We start from the raw sequence: 26,614 nt of genomic DNA on the forward strand, positions 1-26,614 counted from the left end.
GATGAGTCTGTTTAAAAAATATTTTAAATGACATCAGTACTAATACATACATGCTAATTTATGTAAAAAAAAAGTATGTAGTGAAACAAAGATAATGTTCTAATTACTTATCACTATTTTAATAACAGTATTATTAAACATTAATTTGAATAATATTATTCTAGTTAATATGTAACAAACATCATGAGGCATACAATAAAATTATGAGAATATTTTTATTATTTTATTCCATACCTGTAGACACAAAGTAATAAACATTAGGTCCTTACCATATCAAACCATATTAAATTGGCGTTTTATACGGGAGCAATATAAAGCCCTTTGTTTTTTGTAAAATATATTTAAGTATGCACCGTTGTTATCTATGCACGTTTGCCATATCATAGTTAGTTAATTTACCTATTTACTAAAAAAAACAATGGAGGCGAAAATCAATAAACTCTTTGAAGGCGGTTTGGACTGCCGCATCGGAGTTGAAATTTTTTCCTTGTAAGAAGTTATCCAAATTCCGGTAAAATGGTAATTGTTTATTGGTAAGACTGTTGGAGCAAGGTCCGGGGAGTATGGTGGATGTCGCAAACATTCCAAGTGTAGCTCATCTAACTTAGTGGTTGTTTGTTGTTCAGTTTGTGGTGTAGGGTTGTCCTGAAGCAGCAGTGGCCTAGAGCGATTGACCAATCTCGGTTGCTTAGCAGCTAGTTCTTCCTTCATAGTTTGCAGTTGCTGACAAGAGATATCTGACGTATTCGTTTGAAGAGAAAACCGTAGGAAATAACACCGGCGCTAGTCTATTAAACATCAATTTTCATTTAGGCCGGGATTTAGCTGGGTCTCCAGGGTTCAGCCATTGCGACGAGCGCTTCCGATTATCATACAGTATCCAATTTTCCTCACAAGTAAGTAATGATTCGATTTAAAATACCATCATTATTATGTCGGTTGTGCAAAGTACAGCACAGCAGTCGTCGCGTGTTTGTGAAGTTCGATTTACTCAATTCATGAGGTACCCATCGTTCAAGTTTTTTTACTTTCCCGTTTTGCTAGTTTTGTACAGTTTTATCACTTACCCCGAAGCCTGCAGTACTTTGTGAATCCTTCGAGCTGTTTATGCAGCACTGGTGCCACGGTAGAAAAATGCCAAAGCAAAAATAATGAGGAAAAAACAAATAAATGACTGTTTTCAAAACTCAAATGTACCAGCTAAATGTTTTTTTTTTTTTATTTAAGTATGGAATTCTTGACCAAAGAGGAGATATTTCAGATCAAAGTGGTCAGTACGACAAAACGCTAATTTCTTATGTAACGACCTAACATTACTGTAAAACTCAACTTGTTGATCATTCGTTATTTATTCAAGCTCAGCTAAATATAGCTTTATTAATTTATGATATACCTATGGATTTCCGTAAAAATGGCGTTTTGGACGTCGATGTTTTCTGAGCTTTGGGAGTAAAACTTTAAAACGATATAAGTAGTTAAGTGTTACAGTATTGTATTATAAATAAAGATATATTAATCATAAACTTTTAGTAGTGCACAATATAGCTGTTATTCGCATATCGCATGAACTACGTAAATCTAAGGTTTGTTTATCTTTATTCCTACTTCGATTGGAATAGGCTATAGCTAACAAAGCAATTACTTCCATTAGTCACAAGTACTTCCTGTTAAAGTATACAAGGAGCGGTAGAAAATAACTGAAACTCAACAATAGGTGTAAAAAAATGTTCTAAGAACGTACAAATTATAGACCTCTCTGATATAATAGTGGCTTCACTCACTGATCTCAAACAAAAGGTGCCGTAATTTGAAAATAAAAACACGTGCTATGATTTTTTGGATTAATATTCACATGTCTATAAATAAATACAACATTTCAATAGAAATATTGTTGTACAAGTAAATGCAACATTTGTTAAAAATAACGGCGTTCTGTAATATTATATTATTGCAATATGTAGATAGGACAAACTCCTTTTATTATACTAATAATTTGCTTATACATATATTATACTAATTTATCAGTATGGTAACCTACGCTCGAAGAGTACAAAGTTATGATGATATAAACATTTTAGTAATCATTACGGCTTATTTAAAAAAAAAAAACAATAAGTAATATTATATTTTTTAATAATCTCATAATGAATCGCTTACCCAATTCCCACCATTTCTCCAAACCCCGCCATTCCTCATTTTTTTTAATATATACTGTAGGCAGTAAATAAAATATTAAGTAACATTTTCACTGCACATAAAGCAGATGAAGCGCTCGGAACACAATAGTGAAGCAACAAAAGCTAATACAAAATTGTTAATCTGCGATAAAATTGCTATCACTTTATTAATTGTTACATATACATATCAACAAATTGTTACTATACTTGTTATATATCACTGAAAAGTAACGATCTTGATGAGCAAATCCCAGTAGTTCTACTACTTAACGTGTTACTAATTAACAAATCAAATGTCAATCCAAAAACAAATAAAAAATGCTTTATTCAAGTATATTTTTAAATCACCATTTTACGATGTAAAGCTATCGCCGGCTTGGAATGTAGGTACCACGAGAAACTTCAATCAAACGCTGCACCTGCTATTTGTTATATAACCTAAGCTTCTCTAGATTCTATGTTCTAGTTAATTTCTAAGATAAAGTAAGATTACTTTTTTAAGTAACTAAAATTTAGAATATAAATACCTTTCTTATTTATGTAAGAGCTTTTACTATCTAATTAGTATTCAGCTTATCGTTTTCCTTTCGCTAGCGAAAGACCAGGCCATATATCACTTTTAGCAGACATAGATATAATAAATATTTTAGTTTATTATTCATAATAATAACATTATAATAAATATCGATTTTAAGGTCACGAATTAATACAGACAACAAAAATTTAATTCGAATTGTCACATTGTTTACTCATCGTTTATTCTAATACGGACGAATAGTTTGAATAACAATATAATTAATCGCATAAATTGACACACATGTGAATTATAATATACAATTTACTTTAAATCTTCTTTCCAAACATGAAAAATGAAGTTAACTAAATACAATTGTCATTTGTTTAATAAATAGTGATTTTGGATTCTACTTATACGTTTCTTTTATACTGTCATACACATATACCTCACTGCTATGGCATTGGACTGTTACTGTATTACAAACCAAACGAGTTTGATTATTAATTTTATGTTTAGAATACCATAATTAATATTTGAGTCTAATCAGATCCAACTTTTTTAATTCAATTCAATACTAACTATAAATAAATCATTTCATCTAAGCAACGCACATCTTATTATAAATTTTAATAAGCAAATTGAAATGACGCATCATACATGAGAGCATTATTCAAATTTCTTTTAAAGAGATACTTTTTCTTTTCAAAAGGACTATCTATTAAATACTAACTATTACTATCAACAAAACTTAAACCAATTTTATGTATTCTTATAGCAACACTAAAACATCTTTTGACTGTCCCCTCACCGCTGTCAATTATTGTCATTTGTCAAGTTTGGGTTGTCATTTGTCAACTAGTTAGGCACTAGGCTCGAACAAATATGTATAGTGCAAAATAAATAAAATCACTCCATTTTTATTGTATTAATCTATATCTAAAGCCTAAACGCGAAGATTTAAAAAAAAATAACAATAAAAAAAAAGTCTTTATAGTTTGTGAGGTTATAATGACTACAAAAGTACATAATCGATTACAGATTTTACCAAAACTTTTTATGAAAGAAAAGTATTATTGTTTTCATAAAATTCACTATAGAACATATTATAAAGTTCTTTTCTTTGGTTCTGACCTAATATCCCTAAAAAGCTTACAAAAAGTTAACCAATTTAAGTATGTATTTCTAAGTTATTCTATTTATCTTTGTCTTTTGGAATTTGTAATCAAATCTATTGTTAACATAGAAAAAGTGAAAACCTCATCAAGCAGTTGGATCTGGTTACTGCAAACAGCAGTAAAAATAAAACGATAATTGAAAAATATGCACAAATCGAAAATATAAAATTATTACAATGGCCCAATCTAAACATTAGAAGTAATGAATATGACATAGGAATTATTGTAGCATTTGGCCATTTAATAAAAGATGATGTTCTCAATAAATTTCCACTGTAAGTTTTTATTACATAGTTATTGATTTAAGCTTCTTGATCAGACCATTTCAAACCTTTATTCCACTTATAGAGGCATGGTCAATGTTCACCCAAGTCTGCTCCCTCGATGGCGTGGGGCAGCTCCTATCATTCATACACTGCTGCATGGAGATGAAATTGGTGGTGTCTCTCTTATGAAAATTAAACCCAATATATTTGATGTGGGTAAGTTCATACTTATTTAATATGCTGAATAAGTAGATAGATTTTGTCAAAATAATAAATAAGAAGTAACTGTTCATTTTATGATTTTCAAATTGTATAATTAAATTGAATACGAAGATTTATTTATTTAGATTGAATTCATATAGTATATTGAACCCAAAATGTTTTTATTGACATTCCTTTTAAATGTTATTTTTAGGTGAAATAATCAGCCAACAAGAAGTACCAATTTCCAAAGACATAAAATTACCTGAGCTTACTGAACAATTGTCGGATATCGGTGCGAATATGCTTGTGGAGTGTTTAAGAACATTACCTGAATGCCTTACAAAAGCAAAACCTCAAAATAAGGAGGGTGTTACATATGGTATTCAGTAATAGCCAATTATTTTACTGGTATTTCTAAGTTAAAATAAGGATAATACTGTGGCCTGATTCTGTAATGGCCAAAGTACATTTTTGAGTTAAATGCAAACCACATTTTGCCAAATTATTTAAAAAATAATAAATTTATTTAAACAATGAACATTATGAGTTTAACCAACATTTTATTTTGTTTATATATTCTATTCTGATTACCAAAAGTAAATATTCTAAACTTTTAGCATGATGCTCTGTAAATCATTCTTTATTTATTTCAGCAAAGAAAATACACAAAGAGATAAGTGAGGTTCGATGGTCTGACATGAGTTCCAGAGAGGTCTATAATTTATACCGTGCCATATATGGATTATATCCATTAACAACAAAATTCAGAGACAAACAAATGAAACTATTTCATGCCTTTTTAATTGACAAAGATCCTGAATACACAAACAAATCAGTTGGATCTCTAGAATATTGCGAGAATACCAAAGCCATTAGGATATTATGTAAAGATAAAAGATTTATATATTTTAAAACACTAAGAATATTAGGGAAAAGGGAAATATCAGCTTTAGATTTTTATAATGGTTATATTAAAAATGTTGCCCTAGATGTAAGAAAAAGTGTGATATGTTAAAATATTATAATAAAATACATTGTAAAAAATAATAACTCTTTTATTACTTTTACAGAACTATTTTAATTCTTATATTTCTATAAAAATTAAAATAGAGATATTTGGACAACTTTATTGATAAACAATTATTGTATCAGGTATGACTAACCATCCTATGGGAGTTTTTGTGTATTTCTTTCTATCTCTTAAATTCTAATTTAATCTAATCACAGTTAGTACAACATTAATAAATTATTTACTTTATTTTACTATTTTTTTAGATTTAATTGCTGATAATATTAACAAATCTATGTTAATTTTTTTTTATTTTCTTTGCATAATTTTAAATTAGGTTTTTATTTCTGTACATATATATTTTTTGCAGGCACAAAAAGATATATGTTGTAAATATATAGTCTTCATAAGCAAACAATAGTACAAAGAGATTAAATTGAAGAAAATTAGTAACAATAATAAATAAAATATATGTATACATACTATATATATATAAAAATACATTAATAAATTGATCCCATATAAAGTAAATATCATATAACCAATACATTTAGATAAATAAATTAGTTTAGTAAATCCATTAAAATAAATAAATACATGTATATAAGGGTATAAATATAAACAGGTGGTATGTGCAGCATGGAATCACCTTAGTCTCTAGGCGACTCTTACCCTGCAAGGAAAGCATATATGAGTACATAAATAAATATACTAATAATAACTTGCTGTTGGTGGTACATAAGTTGAACTCAAACTTTACTAATTTCTTTTTAAAAAATAATCTGGACTCACTTTAGACACGAGCAATAAAATAAGTATTTATTAAATAATTATTATTCCTTTATTTCTTATATTTATAAACTATATGACATGACTAAGAAACCTCGGGTTTGGAGTTATAGAATTATATAAGGAATAGTCAACCGTAGCTTTATTCTTGGAATTATAAGATTTTCTCTGTGAAGATATATTGGAAAAATTAAGTTCCTACAAAGATGGAATAATTAGCATACCCATAAAAATATTATGTTTTGACGTTACATGCGTATACAATACAATTGATTACTTACATGCACGTATGTTAATAATCTGCTTAAAATAAATCAAACTAGGAAAAATAGTGTTATATATATTTAAAATAATTATTAACTCAGTATAGCACTTACTTTTAGACGGTTATTTTTGTGCAAAATATGCGAATGAATATGAATATTTTTACTTAACAATTATTTGTTAAGTGAAAATAACAACAGAACAGTTTTACAACAGAGACCTACGTTGTTACTTACCCTTTATGGCAATTTATGAAATACAGCAATGTGACTTTCTAACAATTCGGATCCTGGAAAAGTAAGCGTGAAAATGTTTTTTGTCATGGAAAGGTTTTGTTTGTGATAAATTACTTAGAAAAAATGATTATAATTAATAAGGATTTTTTGATAAAAAACTATTTATTAATGTGAAATGTGAATAAATTATAGGTATATAGAGCAATTAAAATGTTTCTGAAATTTCTATTTTAACCATTGATTTATATGGTAGAATACATACAGGTTAATTTTTCAAACAGGCAAGGTAATGCACCAAATTAATTTAGGATTAATCGTTTTGGTAATTCAAAACTAGGCAACAAATTATGAGATTGAGTGATATAAATCGTTATTGTTAATATTTCTCGAAACATTTATGCTGTGCCCAAAAACGTCCATTGTGATCGATTTATGTACAGCTGGAACCATTTGGAATCTGCACATGTGGAATGCAATCAATATTGAAGAACAAGAATGCAAATGAACATAAGTATTTCTTATTTTTGTTAATATTCCTTATCACAGATTCTATTAATAATATTAAATGCTACTTATATTCTATGATTAGTAGTAGTGTTTAACTAAATTTGGTAAATTTTGCATTAGTAAATAGCTTATTGTTATTTACATTGTGATAAAAAGTGTAGTTAGTTATTTACTTAAATAAAGTTACACACACTGGTTTTAAAATAAAAGAGTCATTTACAAATTCCCGAATATTTTTATTGTATCCCAGACTAGACAATGACCTTACTTAACAAGCAGTTAATATGGCTTTTGCAATATTTAATCCGAAGATAGTGAAAATAAATTCTAATTCGTTTCCTACAAGTATGACGTCCCTTTAAAAGTCACAGTCGTTGCCATGAGTCCTAAATTGTATAGGAATACCTGGACATCTAGTTTGATAATTGAAGAATAGTCACAACTTACGACACGATTTTTTTTTTACAAATGTTACAGATCACCTTCACCCACTCATGTCTTTAATTAGATTTATATTGTATATTATTATCAATCAATTAGCTGTTGTTATCAAACTGGGGAGTAGCAAATTAATTACACTATAAAAAAATCCGCTATTTAGGGTGTCAGTTTCGAAGCATTGGAACGACACCACCTAACTGTGTAACAAATAATTTTGATTCAATAATTTGCCTAACAAATTTCGATCAAATTCTTAACGACCAGCGCTTTAATAAAATGTTTTTTCATAATTCGATCGCTTCAGGTTCGCCATACTTTTAACAAATGATTTGGAATTTTCTGCCACTATATTCAAGCTGCAGCCTAACCTCATTATATCTTCATCTTTATATATAAATAATGTTAAAAGTTTTTAAAGCGAATTAAATTGGAAAACAAAAAAAAATCATATTAGTTTAAAACCGGATTAACAATAACAAATATAACAAACGATAAAAATACATTATTAAAGTACAAATGAAGTATGTGCATCTGATTTAAATTGATATGTCTGACGTTTTCCAACTTACATTACGAGTACAACACATTGTTTTTATAATATTTTATCTGTTACAAATCAAATCAATCATTTAAGCTGCCTTTCAATAGATTGTCATAAATATATGAATTTAAAACTTACCAACCTACGAGATATGTGAATATTGCAATTAGTGAATCAATTTATTAATATAACTTTCCTTAAGGCAAATATATTTTATAGCTAATTTAACTTAAAACTTTAGTTATCCGTTGGAAAACGTCAATTAATGATAAATGCAAGTGCAGACACGATGCGATCATGATGATGGCAACAACATGGAGACTTCACTCGAATCACAGAGAGCATTTGGGCGCCACTTGCTTCCTAAAATATTTGTTAAATATATAGTTATTAAATAAATGTGTTTATATTAATATATTAAAATATACTCGAAAATGTAAATGTATGTAACAAACAGAAAATATAGATAATACCATTCAAAAGTACCTGTAAACATTAATCAACTGTAAACTGTAAAATATTATTATATTTTTTTAAATGACGTTGAAGGGCTAATTTGAATGGTTTTTAAACAAAAACTTTTTAAAGCAAATTGTCATATAGTTTTTGTAGTTTGTTTACACTTGCTTTTTAAGCGCAAGATATAGCTTCAAGTGTAATATAAATATATGTATATAAATAACTAGTCAATGGCGTAGCTAAAAGCGGCGTGCTGCACTTATTTATTAAACTAGTTTGCATTATATTATATATTAGCAACACCAAATTTTAAACTAACAAAATTAAATATTATTCGTCATTTGATTTGATGAATTTTCATAAACAAACTGTTTCTTTCTTTTGTTAACTATTTATATAAAATTTAGTTAGTTAATAAATTAATTATATGAATACAGACCACGCGAAAAATACGTCTTTTTCTCAAAGCAAAAAGATTCTTCTGGCTAGCTACGCCACTGCAACTGGCTAACCCTTCTACCACAATTACGAATATCTTCTAACAGACACACTTTGTTAAAAATTATATTTATTAAAAATGAAATATATATTCTCCAATGATACAAATATATTTAAAACTGGAGCAATATCTTGCGTGAATTTTAATTTATATCTTAATATTAACAATGAATACATCAGGTCTTCGATTCAATTTTATTTAACGAGGTAAAATAAAAAAACACCACACAAAAACATGCAAAACCAAATGATATAAAATAAAACATTTAAAAAGGTAAAAAAATATAAGATCGTAATAGATCAAAGACAAAAGCACTCCAGGGGTTTGAAATATTCCAGAGCGGTTAGTAAATACTAATATTTTTGGGAGCAAATCTGCAAAATGCAACAAGATGGTTAATAAAGTCTTACATAAATAGAAAATAGTACGAAAATATATATAATATACAAGTATGAAATATAGTGTAAGGGGAAAAATTAAAACTACTGGAAATGATATGTTATGTTTGAATTAGTTTTATTTAAGCACTGTTGAAAATATAGAATCGCTTTCGTTACAGAAACGAAGCCAGCAAACATTACATAAAGCACATTCTTTTAAACATTGTTTAGATGTATATTGATTAAATTATATACTGTCTATCTTTATAGATGAAATAAATAGCCTCACACTGCCTCCTAAAGTTATGTCTTAAACAGCTGATTTAGGTGATCTAAATCAAATTTACGACATAACCAACAGAAAAATAAAGCCATATTAATTTTATACATAATAAATGGTTTAGATAAATTCTAGCCAAAACAATGAAAAAATAATTTGGTAAATTTAGAAAAAGCAAGACAGCGAAAACTTGTATATAGATATTTCAATGGTTTAATCAGAGATAACATGATTTTTAATTAAACAACGGTCCCTTTTCACTATATTAAATAATTATGAATAGTGTTTCGTTGTTCTATGACATCACTAACATGATATTGATTTTATATTTCCCACAAACTCTTTGTAAACGTTCAAAACATTCAATCAACTTATCTCAACAGCGACCACTCCATAAAATTCATTTGTACATTAACCGGATGATAAGGCGTGTGGAAAATATTAATAGAACATTTGATGGGATAATATATCGAACGATAATAAAAAAATATTAGTAATAACTTACGTAGAATATAGATAACAAACATATATCAGAATATGAAGGAACAGAGAACTCATGCTTCACTAATGCTAACAAAACAGCTGCGATTATATCACAAATACAATAATTTTACAATATTTTTGGAATGTTCTGACACGACAATACGGTATACAAGTTACAGTATACGTCATGGAACAAAATCAATAACCAACATCTAATCTTTATAATGCAAGTGTTATAACGCTTCCATATCGTTGCAAACAGGGTTGCCATCTTTTTAACAAATATTCCAACAGTGATAAATCCTGATTAAGGAAAACAATAACAATTTCTCGTATAAATATAAATGTCACAATTTCTTGTAAAGCGATAAAATATTGGACCGATGGCAACCCTATGAATAACTATCTAAGTACTAGAGCACCCTGTAAAATATACATATATAGTTTAAAATATTATTTACATAATGGTAACTACTCTATGTTATTCACGAAACGCTACGTTATCAAACTAAAAGCTGTAAAGGAATTCGATTTTTTCGCTTACATGTGTTCCGGATGGCTGCGAATACAGTCGATAAAGTCACTTGGCTTCAGCTCTCCTCGGCAGATGCGGAAAACAGCCGTGAAAAGGGGGAATCTGTAACACAATTGTACAAACTTAGACGTTTCTAGTTTCTACGTACTACGACAGGGTTATATAAAAACCGTAAAAATTGACTCTCACAAAATATGGGGCTTACATTAGTTACATTTTATTTTAACATTATACTGAAAAAGACGAGAGTAATTTGGACAAGTTTTACGTTTTAACTTCGAACGAATTTACAGAAAGTTGTAAATAAATAATCAAATATGTGGCTCCACTGATTGGTTTATTTTCACAATCAAACATTAATCTTTGCCTTAAGCAGTGAAAACAATATACTGAAATTAAACAGTGGGTACGCGATTAAGGTAATGACAATGATTCCAATTGACCTCTCTGACAGTCTGGATTCAAGCCAAGAGCAACTATTTTGGTTCATCTCGCAATTATATCACACTTCAAAAGATCATATCTCATTACTGGCGACAAAGAAAACTGTACAACAATAAAATTGCTACATTCGTTGTTAAAATAACAATTTATCGAGAATAACACATTTGTTGAAAGATTGCTGAAATCGTTACGACAATTATTTTAATTTAATAAATGTTCTCACCACGTTTCAATTAAACATGCATTGTTGAGACACGTGTTGAGGACATAACTAAGTGTCAGTTCTGTTTATTAAAGTGGTGACTACGACTTCATACAGCCATAGCCATACGCGAAAAAGCCTTAATCTTTGCTAATAAACAATAGCGCAAAAATAATTATTCGCCTGTCTTTATTCGTTTCCGAGATTAGCTCGCGCCCATACAAATTCTCCAGCTTTATAATAAAAGTTAGATTACTGACTTGTTTTCCATGTTCTTGTTGGCAAGCATGTGGTTGACCTCCTCGGCAGTGATGGGCCCTTGAAGCTTCTGGCCGTTTAGCATCTCATCTTCCAACTCTTTGATGGAACGACCAGTTTTCACGAATGCTTCGGCCACTCTTCTATTTCTGCCACCTGGAATATTACTAAAAATATTACTTTGAGCAATAGTTACGTTTCATTCTAATATTACGTGTAAATATTATATATTTTTTTATTATATACAACGTTCTAGTTTAAAAATACATGTAGTTTATTCAAGGTTACTTTCATAAGCATATCTACGTTGTTGAACATGTGTTTACCTACATCACCACATAATAATTTTAAAATCCTTCATTACAGTTCGTGACAATAGCGGATAGAATACAATACAATACGTTTTAATCTTTCAGCTGTATGTTAATGTAAAAAGAAATATAATAATAATTTCTACAACACATTTATTAAGCAATATTCTTTTATTAATTTGTATATTTGCTTGATTCATTTAAAATAAATTATAAAATCATTCACAATGTACTGACCATATGTGTGAACAAAATATAGTCGTACGTCGTCCAAAAACAATAAAATTATTTTCGATCACAGTTTACCTAATACCTGTTAAATATTATCCAGATAAAACGACTGACCTACAATAAAATATAATCAATATTTAATGATTGTAATCATTAATTTTTGAAACAAGTCTTAAGCCGGTCTTCATAAATTGTAGTGAAATAAAAGATTTTAATAAAATTTTTATTAAATAATAAAAAAAAAAAAATGTATTTGAGAGACCCAGGTGACCTTTATTTAGAATACTTAAATCTTATATCATGAGTAATCTATGTAATCTGGCTGTGTAGACAAAACATAAATTTTGAAGTGGAAGACCTGTTAGTATTCATCTGGTGGTCAGGATCATTAGAGGAAAGTTTAAGTAGACGGACGGACGGCCCAGCAATGGGTCCTCTGGGAATAATATATTTATAGATCAGTTTTTCTTATTTATATGAATTGTCATGAAGCCCTCTCGTTTTTCGGATTACACAATATCACTTGAAGCGTCACGAAAGACGAAAGATCAATACTTTCAATAATACAATTTATAGTTTCGACTTCAGAAATAATAAAGTTTTAAATTGGCTTTCACTGAGGAAAGAAAATCCTATATTAAAAGGATTTAAGGTCTATTAAAAAATCATTTATATTATTATATTCCGGATTGTAATACAGAATATATATCTAATAAGGCGGCTTTATCATATATGTATTATAGTATACACCGATACATGCATTACATCTAACCTTGGTAACCTATTGACTGCTAAGAGTATCCGCGTAAGCGATATAGAACACAATCATGCCATTATGGATTAGTATTCATTTCCTTCAATTTTTTACAATAACTATTAGAAAAACTCAGATAAAAATAAATATAATTTAAGATAATCAAGTGATCGATTATTTATTACCAGTGAGTTGTATAATTGGACTTGTGGAGGTTTGTTTCAAATTAGAACTTAAACAAATGGCAAGGTATATAAATATGATTGTTGGCCAATAAATAAAGCATCCGAAAATATGTGTGATCAACAAATAAACAGTTTGAGTGAATATTTTTTTATATACATCGATATATGTTCACCGATATTTGATCAGCGAAAACAAGCTCGCATAATAATAATATCAAAGACCAAGTGCTTAACAGGCTAGGAGTAGCGAGCCATCCTTGGGTTCGAAGTTATTAATTTGCCATGATAACGACCATAATGACACGTACTCTTTATTTTATAAAAATTATAGCTTGTTATACATTGTAACGTATTTGAAGAAACAGTCCTTTATCAGAAAGGCAACTTCTCAGCTGCTATGCTTTTGTTACTCGCTAGTAAAAATTCTTTAGTTTAATATTTTAACCAGTTAAATGTTACAAAATGTCGAAATACATATGACAGTTACAATACTTGTACATTCGGTAACGTAAACAGATACTTGTAATTTCTATTAGACTTGTAAAGGGTAAGTTATCATAAACAGCATCATGCAGTAAAACATAATGAAACGCTATCAACACAGTACTAGATAACGTTTGCAATAAAGCTTGTAAGTGAACAGATAAATTTAATATTGTACCCAATATCATACCGATCAATCAAAACTACACACGGTATCATTAATAACAATAAACGGAATAGGAAACAAAAACTTGTCTATGGACATGTATATTTTTGCATCAACAGCCTGTAAATTTCCCACTGCTGGGCCTCCTCCCCCTTTTGAGGAGAAGGTTTGGAGCATATTCCACCACGCTGCTCCAATGCGGGTTGGTGGATAAACATGTTGCAGAATTTCGTTGAAAGTAGGTTTCCTCGCGATATTTTCCTTCATCGCCGAGCACGAGATTTTATTATAAACACAAAAACACATGAAAATTCAGTGGTGCTTGCCTGGGTTTGAACCCGTAATCATCGGTTAAGATGCACGCGTTCTAACAACTGGGCCATCTCGGCTCTTAAAATGTATATTCTTAAGAATATAACAATTAGTAAAAATTAGTAAATTTTTTTATGTCATTTAGACATAAATTATCTTTGACAAGTTTTTATAATTATACTAGTGTACAGTACGACATAGATCCGACTCTAACATAGCCTGATGTTAGAGAAGGATTTATGGCGGAAGACTGAAGTAATAGTCAATGTCGCTCTCCGCCGTCTGTACGCTTAGATCTTTTAAACTATGCAACGGATTGAGTGTTTCAAGCGCAAGGTTATATGTAAAATATATGCATATTTAAAGCCGACAATTTCAACTTACTTAACGGAAAAAAACGAGTATTTCCTTTTTATGTTTCTTCTTCAATCTTAAATTTGTATAATATAGACCCTTTTTTAACTCGTGCGAAGATGTGACGGGCAGTAGTGTAATAAGTAACTAAACAAGCTCAATAACTAAATAGTGATAATAATAACCTAAATAGGTATGACTTAAAATACTGTATTGTTTATGTAATATCTGTATAGCTTAGAATTCTTATTGAATTTCATACAATCAGACATCAAACAACACAATTCTACTAATACAGGAAGTCTGAAAACAAAAGATAAAACAAAATCGTAATGGAGGCGTTCATTTTAAGGCGCCAACACACGTGGGCTCAATATAGTCAATGAACTAAAATACATATATAGCAATATATTGTACTAGTTTATTTTATAATCTAGTTAATTTCTGACAGCTATGTAGAAATATATACTGACATAATTGTTAATGGAATTATGTAAAATATAACCTTTGCACTAGAGATGACTATTAATATGCCATGTTTATTGAATCATATTATTGATTAATTAAGTAGAACAACCCAATACTTTCATATAGTCGTATGCAAATGTATGTGTATTGATAAATCTGAACAAACAATAAACATTAAATTTTTATCAATAGGTTTGTATATGTAATGAGATTAAGCAGAAACTACACTTATTACCAAGTAGTTTTAATGAAAATAATATTGAAAAATCGTTAAATTGAAGGTCATTCGTTGGTTTTCATTTCATTTTAGGTAATTGAATTAATAAAAAAGTTCAAGTCTTTACCGGCTCGGTTCCGCTAGAATGTACATTACGAGCCGGTGGCAGGTTCGCGTTGAATCAAATCTTGTAAAATAACGATTCCTAAATAAATCTTGAAATCTCAAAATGCTTTAACAACGGACTCGAATAAAAGGATCAAAAAAATCAAAGAGGACGAAAAGGTCAAATTATTTTTACACAGAGCGCTACGTGAAGCTTGGGAAAGACGTAGGTATTCATATTACAAGTTCAGTAAGAACGGACAAGTATGTGCTTCACGGTTATCTATTAACATTGACATTGTAGGAGTCATTTGGCAAGCACCCTTCATTGCCAACTCGCCGCCAAAACACTTGACACATTGAGTACTTGCACCTTAACACTGACACACACATCGATCACAAAATAAAATATGACAACTGCATGCCCTATGATAGTTACAAAACATTCAATTTAGCTTTTTTTTATTTGTGGACGTATGTCAGCAAACATGTCAAATGAGATTCTACAAAGATCTTGTAAATGTGGAACAACTTACAACAGCTTAAAGATAAGCTCATATTTAATTCAAATATTATACCTTTGATAATTATAAGTCTATCTTTTGACTGTTAAATCTGAGAACACGTACAAAAAAAAACGTAACCAATAATCGGCCACTATGTACACGCACACTTAATAAGGTAACATGACGTTTGGTGAGTGTCAAACGTAGCGTAGTAGCGTCGTTTTTGTTCTTTTGTAGTGCAAAATCCTATCAAGCCATGTATCATAAGTTTTTTTTAATGAAATACTTCCTATCATATCTAAAGTAACGGGACAATTCACTATCAATAAATTAAATTTTATCATAAAATTACAAGTACATAAATCTATTGATTTATATTCTTGTAATAAATTAAGTGATTTAATAATAACTGAATAATACTGACCGTAACACGTGGTAATAAGATCAGCGACGCCACATGACTCGAAGAAGGTGCTCAATTTACTTCCAGGATAAAAGACGTCCACGAACTTGATCATCTCCATGAGACCCAGTCTGATGACCGCGGCCTTCGTGTTGTCGCCGAAACCGAGACCATCTACAAAACCCGCGCCGACCGCGACAATATTCTAAAACAATATTTAGCTTGATAACAAAAAACTAAACTTATCTGACTGTTAAAGCTTACCCTGTTGCGTCTATTATTTATTGTCTGAATATCAATGACAATGTTTATCGATCGACGAGCCGTTTTTAAAAGAATTGTTTAATCTTTATGTTTATTTCATATCTATAATCGTGAACTTATATAATATTATTTCATGCAGAATTATATATAATTATATAATAAGTTATTTAATAATATAAAGATGACCGTATAGCAATTAAAATTGTTATATAATAATATACTCAATACCTCAAGTGAGAATCTTTTTTTTTTTGTGAGAATTTTTCGTATAAAGGTTATTAAGGAATATTAGTTTTAGCACACAGCAATCACCAAAAATTAACATTCTGGAAAATCTGATCGCTACTTAAATAGCACCAATGGGAAATACTATCAGCACAACAGTTCATTGCCATAAAAACCAACGAATTAATTGCTTTATTCATTACATTATTACCTAACGTCCTTATTCTAAAAATAAACAATACGTATACGAAATTCTTACTATTCTTATGTCAAATATAATAATAAGATAAAAACAATGTTGGACTCAATATACAGAGACACTTGCTCTTTATATTACGAGTTATACGAGTTACCCGAAACGACTAGATGTTTCCTGATTAATTAAATTCGACGCTAAAAATAAAGTTTACCCGTTATATTTAAGAGTGTTAAAAAATCTTTTAAAACTATACAAAGAATTTTGATTATGTGTTTGTAATCAACGATTCACTGAGTGACTCGTTTGAGACATGAAAATATAATCTTGTATAGAATAATTAATATTAATTTAAATTAATTATATTGTGAATTAAAAACGTCTGCGGATTATTCGTGCAGACACTGCAGTTACATTCTTATTGTATACATGCGGGTAGATTACGCAAATAAGACGTCATTATTACGCCCGAAATTAGCAAATCTTAAATAGTTAATACCTTGATAGCGCAAATTTGCGTAAGTTGGTTGCATGTATCGTAAGCAAAAATATGTGGACTGCTTAATTGCTTCCAAACAGTATAAGAATGTTGCACCATTTGTTTTTCACATTTTGTGAAATTGTAATATAATACCATAGATATTTGAGTAACTTTATTACTTTATTTATAATCATACTGTAGGTAGACGATCGGGCAAATTATATAACCTCATAAATACTGTCCATATAGACATTGGCGCTGTAAGAAATATTAAGCATTGGTTACATGCCAATGCACCACCAACCTTGCGATCTGTAGATACACGACTTAATTTTACTTTAATATCTCAAAGTAATCGATCGCTGTGAAGGGAAGACAGATATTTTACGAAAGCACGGTACACGTTTCAAGGCAAATTGCCGTTCGAGACGAGCTTCAGTTGAATTGAACAATTCTCAAAATAAATATTTTTGCAAAGTAATGTAAATTTGTATAAAACATTCTAAAGTGTTTAACACGTATTGTTTAATTTCTTTGTAAAAATAGCGATTGAAGCGAATGCATTAAGCTGGTGCCAAGCAAATTAATCGCTGTTTACTATCTTTGTTTTAATAACTGATAATAAAAACGTAATTGCATAAGATAATTATAAAACAACCGTATACGATTGGCAAATAATTCATTATTTATTTGTATCTACTATTCATTTTATCTTTCAAGAACGGCTAAAACATATTTTTATTTAAAATTTTAGTTTATACGTAATTAAACGTAATCGTTGCCCCTTAACCGTTTTCCTATTCTACTACACAAGGATCCAGTTACGGTTCGGTTGAATTCGGATCGAATTAGAATCCGTAACGTATCGTAATCGTTATAAATTAGCAGAATACTAAAGTTACGATTCAAATGAGGTTTTTTTTGTGAAAAATAGATACGGGAACGTGTCGTTACCATTATAAGTCAGTGGATTTAGGCTTCTGGATCAATACCTGCTCTACTTTCGACTTAAGTAACATATCCAGGATAGAAAATTTGAAAACAATAGCGGAATTTTGGCTGATGTGGTAGAGATTTGGGAAACATAAAAAAGACTAATTGTATCGAGTAGCAACGATAGTACAATTAGAATAAATGTTTTGTTAGCCATCATATTTGCTTACATTCGTTATCATTACTTTTTGATAAGAGTGTTGGTGTTGCTCTGACTGCCAGACACAGTCTTAAGTACTTGTATAGTAAGTACTTATTAGTAAAATTTTGGACCAAAAAATTCCAACAATCATTTAAAAATATTGAAATCACTATTTCAATTTGATACACACAATGAATCCCATGAATACATTTATCTGTTAGCGGCGGAAATATACTTTTGAAGTTGAGGAGAATTAAGCATTAAGACGTATATAATATAAGAATATAAATAGAATTAACACGAGCGTCTTGAAATATTATCTTATCATTTAACAAGAGCTAACGTGGGAAACAGATATAACGTCTTAATGTCATTCACTCGTAATGATTTTATTTTCCGACGATAATAATTAAAAAATCATCAAATCAAATTATACAAAAAAAAAAATATTAAAAGAAAAAAAACATTTGAATTAAGAATAATAACGCAAACATAACACGATTATCAACATTTATAAACTAAATAGATAAGTATACTATTTCAGTTTGTAACGGTTAACGAGTTACACAATTAACTTGGCACATACCTTCAAGGCCCCGCAGATCTCGACCGCGTCCTCGTCGTCGACGACCACGACCCGGAAATACTCAGTCTGTATGATGTCCCTCATCATTGGAGCTAGCATCACATCACGACATCCGATAGTCGTCTCGCAGAATTTCTCTTCGGCGACCTGAAGAATGAAGAATATCTTGAAGTTCTTGATCAAACGTCTTTCTAACAATCCTAGCAAATATTATAAATATAAAAGTGCGTTTGTTTGTTACGCTACGGCTGAAATATTCAACTGATCGTTTTGAAATTTGTTGTCATGGGTGCAGAAAACATTCTACATTTAAACGATTACAATTCACGTTTAGGTGAAATGTCCATGTTCCAAGTACAATGAACTCATCGATCACTTTTTAGTTTTTGCCTACTCCTAAGCAATTATATTTTATAACGTTCTGGTTTATACGAAGTGTAATTTGAGCAGAGACAGATTGATTAATGAACCGTTCATAACAATTACTACTTCGATCTTACTCAGCGTAAATCTGTTGACGAGCAATCTACAACTGTATTTCAAAGATGCAATACAAATGGGATAAATAAACAAATTATAATAATAAGATTTGTATTTGTTATATGTAAATTGTAGACATTATTATATACAATGTATAAATTCGTTTTTTTACGTATGTTTGTAATCAAAACCGTATCTATTTGCTTATTCGCATTTTTAGCCCAAGTTAAAACTATGTATAGCCTATTCCAATCGAAGTAGGAAAAAAGATAAACAAACCTTAGATTTACGTATTTCATACATTACTAAGACTTTATGATTAATATATCTTTATTTAAAATACAAAACTACTACACTTAACTATTTATATCCACTTTAATTTTACTTCCAAAATACCGGTAACAGTTTTGTCAATTTGCTGTCAAATGTTGTTTATTTGGCTTTTCTCCTCTTACGGTTGGAATAGAGTATATATACATATATGAGCAGCCACGCACAATAAATTTCTGATAGGACAGCTTAGAATACGTGTTTTGTATTATAAATTATTATCTCAGTTCTATTTAATATTGCTAGCTGTAGGTATTGAGATAACTATGATTATAATTTGCAATTGTAGTTAAGGTAATTTATACATGATAAATATTTGTTCTGAACATTTCAAATAAGACTATAAAAATGGTCTTTAAAAACCTATTATTATCGATATAATGGTGAAAACGTAATGATTGTGAATAATGTTTGCATTGGTCGAGTGGAAACTGTTTACTTTACTGTTTTCTTTAAATGTATTTAGGGTTTTTAATCTTAAGAGTACAAAAATGGACAAGTCGATAGAGCACGTGAATATTATAAGGGGTTCCGTGGAGCAGCACATGGATATTACATCCATTAGGCAGTGCCGGTCTTGGAGCAAACATTGGGAAATAAAGTTTTCGAAAATTCAATGTTCATTAATACGTTGAAGCCAAGTATTGTTCTTATTTGGATAGGATGATGGCAATTTTTTGTAATTTTGTAAAAATATATCGATTTTATTAAGTAGTACAAAAATATATTTTAGAATACCGACCTGCAAGCACCACTAATTTTAGGTACTTAATTTGCATTTATAACCATCATCGTGCTCAGCGATGAAGGAGACACTAACGGACCATTGCCTTATTTAAAGAAATAGGTTGAAATAAATCCCACAACTAATTGAATATTAGTGCATTTTGCTATTGCACGATACATAAAACAGTGATGGTACTTTGTTAACCTAGGATATACAATAGTTATCAGACAGTTAGAGAATAAACAAAAAAATTATCGCCATATTTGAAGTACACGTGAACTTAATATAAAAAAAAGCCACATCAAGGTTTTCATTTGCTGTAAATTACTTCCTACGTGACAAAACTTGCAACGACATTTACTTCAATAAGGTTACAATAAGGTACATACAATAATTGTTTTCTTCTTAATACCGAGTTATAAATAAAAATATCTTGATAGAAAATCTCCTAATTTTATTGTGATTCAAACGAGGCCTCCTTCTATTTCAACCACAAGAAGTCAAAACCAAAAATTAACAACATTTGACATTCAATTGACGCGATGTCATTGGTGGAGCGCTTGTATAATCTTTGATATTTACTTTGGACTAGTAGGTCTCCCACGAATTTTTAGGAACTTCGAAACCTATGACAGGTTGATTTCATTTAATTGTAAACGGCAAGTAAGTCATGTACATATGGCGCCAAATGTAAACATTAGCGGCCGTTTTCAATAACTTATCTATCCCTAATTTCAGTAACTAAAGATATCCATATCTGTTCTTTTTCCTTACTTTCTCTTCAATAACCTATCGACGGTTAGCATTTCCTATCGAAACTAGTCATCTGTCATTGAGAGGACGGATAGCTTACTAGAGATAGGAACGCTCATACACGTCGTGCTTACTAGCATTTCAAAGTTTCAAGTTACTCTCGGATAGACGAAACTATCTCTAGTAACGATTCCATTATCTCTAAAAATCGTCTGATAACTTTAATTTTACGAAAATAAAGTGTGTAATTTCTATCAATTATGGAATTTTATAGCGGTAACGTGACATTACTTTTGTCATATTATTTTCCTTGCATTTATGTAGGTACCTAATATCAGAATTCAATAACATTTCAACTTTTTTCTTTTTTTTTTTCAATTTGTTTTTTTTTCATAGTATATACCCTTCATCAGATACTTTGGCACTACGATTTCATCCATTGGACACGTTAGCATAATTATTTACAAACAAAACAAATTGCCGAAAAGCAAAATTGAACCTGTCAAAACGTTTTGTTTTATTATTGACTTTATGTATTGATAATTTATTTGCATTTAAATTAATTGATAGCTGTATTTGATTTAATAAGAAAATTAAAAACAAATAAAAGTAAAACAAGTTTTGAGCATGACATTGTATAGGTGAGAGAAAAAATGTAATCTGGCATTGGTTAAAGATAGATAAAATTTCTAACTGATAATCGGAGATAGCGATCTATCCATAATCTCAGACAGGTTATTGAAAACGGTCCCAGTCCAGTTATAATTAGAGTTTGTCGATAACAAGTTAATTTTATTTTATTTACGTTTTTCATTTTTGTTTTTATTATTATAAATGAAGATATATTAGTCAAGAAATGGCATTGGTTGGCGGACGAGCATATATAATACGGCCACCTGATGGTAAGTGGTCACCACCGCCCATAGACAAAGGCGCTGTAAGAAATATTAACCATTCCTTACATCACCTATGCGCCACCAACCTTGGGAACTAAGATGTTATGTCCCTTGTGCCTGTGATTACACTGGCTCACTCACCCTTCTAACCGGAACACAACAATACAGTTTACTGTTATTTGGCGGTAGAATATCTGATGAGTGGGTGGTACCTACACAGACGGGCTTGCACAAAGCCCTACCACCAAGTAAAAAGTAAGTAATCTAAAGTTTGTTTATTTTTATTCCTTCTTCGTTTGGAATAGACCGTAAAAAAGCAAAAAAAATTTTTTTAATCATCTACAGAAAATATGTGAAAAACAAAACAATGCAAACTATATAGCTCGGCAATGCCTGTGAATAATTGACTCATAAATGCGATTACGATAGCGTAAGTATAATGAGTATAGTTTGCCTTTGATCTTTGAACTACAGTCGGACCGTAACACGTACTCCAATGTTAAAGAAATTATCTTCATTATTCGTATCATATTTTGATTTTAACCAAAGAGTCTCAAATCCAGCTAAGTATCGCCGTACGGCTAAGTATCGTTGATTAAATTGGTTTAAAATTGTGTATCTTGGGCTCGGCGGTAAAGGAAACCATCATGAAAAAGTTTTCTAACGGATTAGATTCTGTCATATCCAGCAACCCGCACTGGAGCCGCATGATGGAATAAGCCCCAAACATTTTCTCAAGAAGATGAGGAGGCCTTTTACATGATATTTGCAAGCTGCTGCTATTTTAAATATTTTATTATATAATTTTATTTAACATACAATAGGTATATTATGTAAATGGAAAGCATCTCATTTATTTGGTATACTAACTCATGCCCGTGGCCTCGCCCGCGGCCTTTTAGTATATTTTATTGTCCTTTCGCCCTACCATCATGTACTTTTCCTGGGGGCTTTGTGAAATCTGCGATTCCAGCTAACATAGCGAGATAAAATATGTAGGTACTTATTTAATGTACCATCGTTCGCTTAAACGTTTTATCAAAATCGGTCCAGTTATCCTTGCGCTATGCTCGAACGATTCAATAATTTTGATTATAAATAAACTTACTAAGTATTATAACATAAGTTATGTGTAATTCTTGAACATGTATGTATAATTTGTATAAATATGTTTATAACTTTAAGTTGCTTGCATATTGATTGTTTTGATTTTATAGTTATTCAAATTTTACCTAACAATAGACTTTATATTGTATCGGACTTGTACTTTTGGACTGATGTCTGAACAAAATTAACTTAGTACTATTAAAAATTTATTAATTCTATAAATGTTTGTCGGAATAATATGACCTCTTACTGTTCCTCGCAAACATCCCCGAAGTTACTTAACAAAAATATTCCATACTCCTATCACGAAAACTCATCTTGGAAAACTGGCTCCGATAGTGCGCATATGTGCTAAACATAATGAATTCACAAAAGTTATACATGGCATTGACATCTTTCATGATAGCTTCATTACTTTTAAAAAAAAGCTCATGGATTACTTCTTGTCAGCTAAATAGTGCGTTAAATTCCTTGTTTTTTGTTTTTCTTTTATAATATGTAGTTATTGTGTTTGTAAACGACGATAGCATAGGCCAATAATCTTTTTTAAAATTGTATAATATATTTTAGTTTCAACTTAATTTAAACTTTATTTTACATGTTGACACCATACACTGTGAATGTTATGTACACTTGTAATCGATGTACATATCAGAAGTTGATTTTACTTTTTTGGGATGTTGTGTAAACCATCAATTAATATGTATATTGTTAGTGTACTTATTAAATAAAAAATAAAAATAAAATAAAAAAATGTATAAAAAAACTAATTTGTTTTTTTTTTATTGTTATAAAAATTGCCGATGCGATGAATCATATATCGTATTAATAAAAAGAAACTGTATGTTTAATAATGTGGAAATTTAAAAAAAAAGTGTTAGAAAAAATTTAAACTATACTTTTAAAATATATAAGTTGACCAGTTTCGTGACAGGGGAGGGTGCAGGTGGTATGTTTCTATGTTCTTTTGGGTATCCTGACAATGTTTATGTAAAATATCATGGTGATATTAAGATGGGAAAATAATATTTATCAAAACTTTACACTTAACAAATATATCATAGTAATGTAAACGTAAAACTGTTGTGCATACATAAATAAGAAATATGGTCATACATAGTAAATACATGTCATTCTCACCTCTGAAGCAATGTTGGCACCCATTAAGACGGCACAAGGAATTTTCAGGCATCTCGTAATGATATGCGAGATCAAGTCAATGCCACCGCCCTCCGCAATGTCAAAGCCCTGCCAAATCAAATTAATTAATAACCTAATGCATTATATAATGACCAAAGAGTTTCTATAACATATAACAATAGCTCTACTTAATAGCCTATATATGAATCAGTGGTAAATCACAATTTTAAACCCATTTTGCAAACTAAACATTAATATTTTAAAATATGAAGTAATAATGTTGTATAAAAATTTTAATTGTATAATCATATATGCTATGTTAAAAATGTAAATGAATTTATTAGCACAGCTTGTAAAAATTTTATTATACATTAAAAATATTAAAGTTGTTTCAATATTTACCTTAATAAGTGAAAGTGCAGCTGCTGTAGGTTTTATTTTACCTAATAAAGTAGAGCATATGGTTCGTACAAATTGGTGAGGAACAACAAATATTAATAAGTCTGCATCTTTAGCTGCATCTACTAGCTCTGGTACGGCAACCTGTTTTATAAAAACATAACTTTTCTTACTGATATACAATAATATGAGTTTTAATAGTATTACAATTGAATGAAATTTATGATTCCAACTTTCATTTAGAAAATTTTTTATCAAATTTTTTTTCTAAATATTTACTACTTGGTTGTCTTTATTTAAAACTTAACATATCCATCAATTACCTTTTTACTCAAGGTTGCATTGTAAAGAGTAGTGAGTAACAATGGCATTGAAAGAGTTCCAGTTAGGAAGTACAATATAAATAGACAACACGTGCCAAACATGTGCTATTTGTGCCAATAGAATTTTATGATCGTCTCGTTACTATATTCTCTCTAAAATATAGAGTATTAGATTTTGTATTCATACTCACAACATTAGCAGGTAGCTTATGTCCTGGTAAATATTTTACATTCTCATGGGTTTCGTTTATAATCTCTGTAAGCTTTTTCCCTTCAATCATCTCCTCATACACCCACATAGTAACCCTGTCCTCGAAATTAGGAAGGCGTGCTGCATTGCGCCCAACAATCTTAGCAATTGCAGAACCCCTACAGTAATTTGTTATTTATTTATCATTTTATTTAAATATTTATATATGATAAATAAACAAGAAAAAAAATATATGGAAAAATAAGATAATTATTTAGTACTCGTATATTTTTATTTATATTATATTTATAACTTTCATATATGTAAATGAAATTCACTTATTATGTCATCACTCTTTTGCACACTAAGGTCACGGTAAACAAGATCATGTTATATTTACACATAATATTATTATATAAATGAATGAAACCTTACCAATTTCCTGAACCGACAATACAAACACGATTCTTTATTTGTCCCTCAGCCATTGTTATGGTAAAAAAATAATTTTAATAATATAAATAATTATTTGGATTTAACCAATAGAATGAAGTGCATAGACGTGCGCACTCACAGCATCTATATTGCTAGACTGAGGTCTGACTTCTGAGATCGTGTTCAAAACTTATCTCTTTTGATAGTCATAGGTGAACCTAAATCTATCAAGTAACAGCTATAGTAACTGACAGCGACGTTATCGTTATCAATGTGATACCAACATAATTTTATCAGTCAATTCGCTAATCACAAGCGAGCCCAGCAATGTTATCACAGTATTGCCAACAACTATAAGAAAAAAAAAACAAAAATTAGTAATTAAGAATAAATGGTTTTTAATATCGATAAAAATTTAAATAAGATGTTTAAGTATTCAGAATAAGAATATATTTTTTTCTTTTAATTTACAGGAAATATGGCACAATAAAATTAATGAATGCAAAAAAAAACTATTAATATTTATTACATATTTAAAATTGAAAACTAAATTTAGTACCTTTTTTATCCTCTTGCTAAAAGCCAAACACCTAACAAATACTGTATAAATATATATTTTTTAAACTTATAACATACATTTGCAAGACTAATTAAATAATTTATAAATAACGCAACTTAACTTCTTTTAATAGTGATTTTTTAGAAAATATAATTTATGTAACTAGCCTTTGCAACAACTTAATTTTGAGTATTAGACGTAGTTTTTTACACTAGGGAAATATTATA

General features: G+C 29.6%; 2 protein-coding genes across 3 annotated transcripts; one reads left to right on the top strand and one right to left on the bottom strand.

Annotated features, from left to right (window-relative positions):
• The first annotated feature begins 3,543 nt into the window (after window positions 1-3,543).
• On the top strand, window positions 3,544-5,364 carry LOC125065077 (methionyl-tRNA formyltransferase, mitochondrial). The gene is made up of 5 exons (XM_047672483.1): window positions 3,544-3,866; window positions 3,938-4,144; window positions 4,218-4,351; window positions 4,551-4,718; window positions 4,993-5,364. Exons 1-5 carry the CDS (start codon window positions 3,703-3,705, stop codon window positions 5,352-5,354), a joined length of 1,035 nt encoding a protein of 344 aa, XP_047528439.1. The 5' UTR covers window positions 3,544-3,702; the 3' UTR covers window positions 5,355-5,364.
• Window positions 5,365-5,971: 607 nt separating this feature from the next.
• On the bottom strand, window positions 5,972-26,051 carry LOC125065076 (glycerol-3-phosphate dehydrogenase [NAD(+)], cytoplasmic). 2 transcript variants are annotated; one of them, XM_047672481.1, is made up of 9 exons: window positions 25,829-26,051; window positions 25,395-25,572; window positions 24,884-25,024; window positions 24,482-24,589; window positions 19,049-19,195; window positions 16,183-16,366; window positions 11,669-11,822; window positions 10,772-10,864; window positions 5,972-8,489 (listed from the first exon to the last, which is right to left on the bottom strand). In XM_047672481.1, the coding sequence occupies exons 1-9, from the start codon at window positions 25,879-25,881 to the stop codon at window positions 8,459-8,461; spliced, it is 1,089 nt and encodes a 362-aa protein (XP_047528437.1). In that variant the 5' UTR covers window positions 25,882-26,051; the 3' UTR covers window positions 5,972-8,458. The 2 variants fall into 2 exon arrangements, with proteins under 2 accessions (XP_047528437.1, XP_047528438.1); XM_047672482.1 differs by having other exon boundaries at window positions 5,972-6,021; window positions 25,829-26,048.
• Between the last annotated feature and the right edge of the window lie 563 nt (window positions 26,052-26,614).

The sequence above is a fragment of the Vanessa atalanta genome, chromosome 7 (assembly GCF_905147765.1).
Source record: "Vanessa atalanta chromosome 7, ilVanAtal1.2, whole genome shotgun sequence".
Classification (NCBI taxonomy): Eukaryota; Metazoa; Arthropoda; class Insecta; order Lepidoptera; family Nymphalidae; genus Vanessa; species Vanessa atalanta.

Coding starts and splice junctions, on each gene's coding strand:
- LOC125065077 (XM_047672483.1), top strand. CDS start 3,703: ATGACTACAAAAGTACATAATCGATTACAGATTTTACCAAAACTTTTT. Junction 3,867..3,937: donor CAAAAAGTTAACCAATTTAA/GTATGTATTTCT, acceptor TTGTTAACATAG/AAAAAGTGAAAACCTCATCA. Junction 4,352..4,550: donor ACCCAATATATTTGATGTGG/GTAAGTTCATAC, acceptor TGTTATTTTTAG/GTGAAATAATCAGCCAACAA.
- LOC125065076 (XM_047672481.1), bottom strand. CDS start 25,881: ATGGCTGAGGGACAAATAAAGAATCGTGTTTGTATTGTCGGTTCAGGA. Junction 25,573..25,828: donor ATTGTCGGTTCAGGAAATTG/GTAAGGTTTCAT, acceptor AAATTACTGTAG/GGGTTCTGCAATTGCTAAGA. Junction 25,025..25,394: donor ATAAGCTACCTGCTAATGTT/GTGAGTATGAAT, acceptor TTTATAAAACAG/GTTGCCGTACCAGAGCTAGT.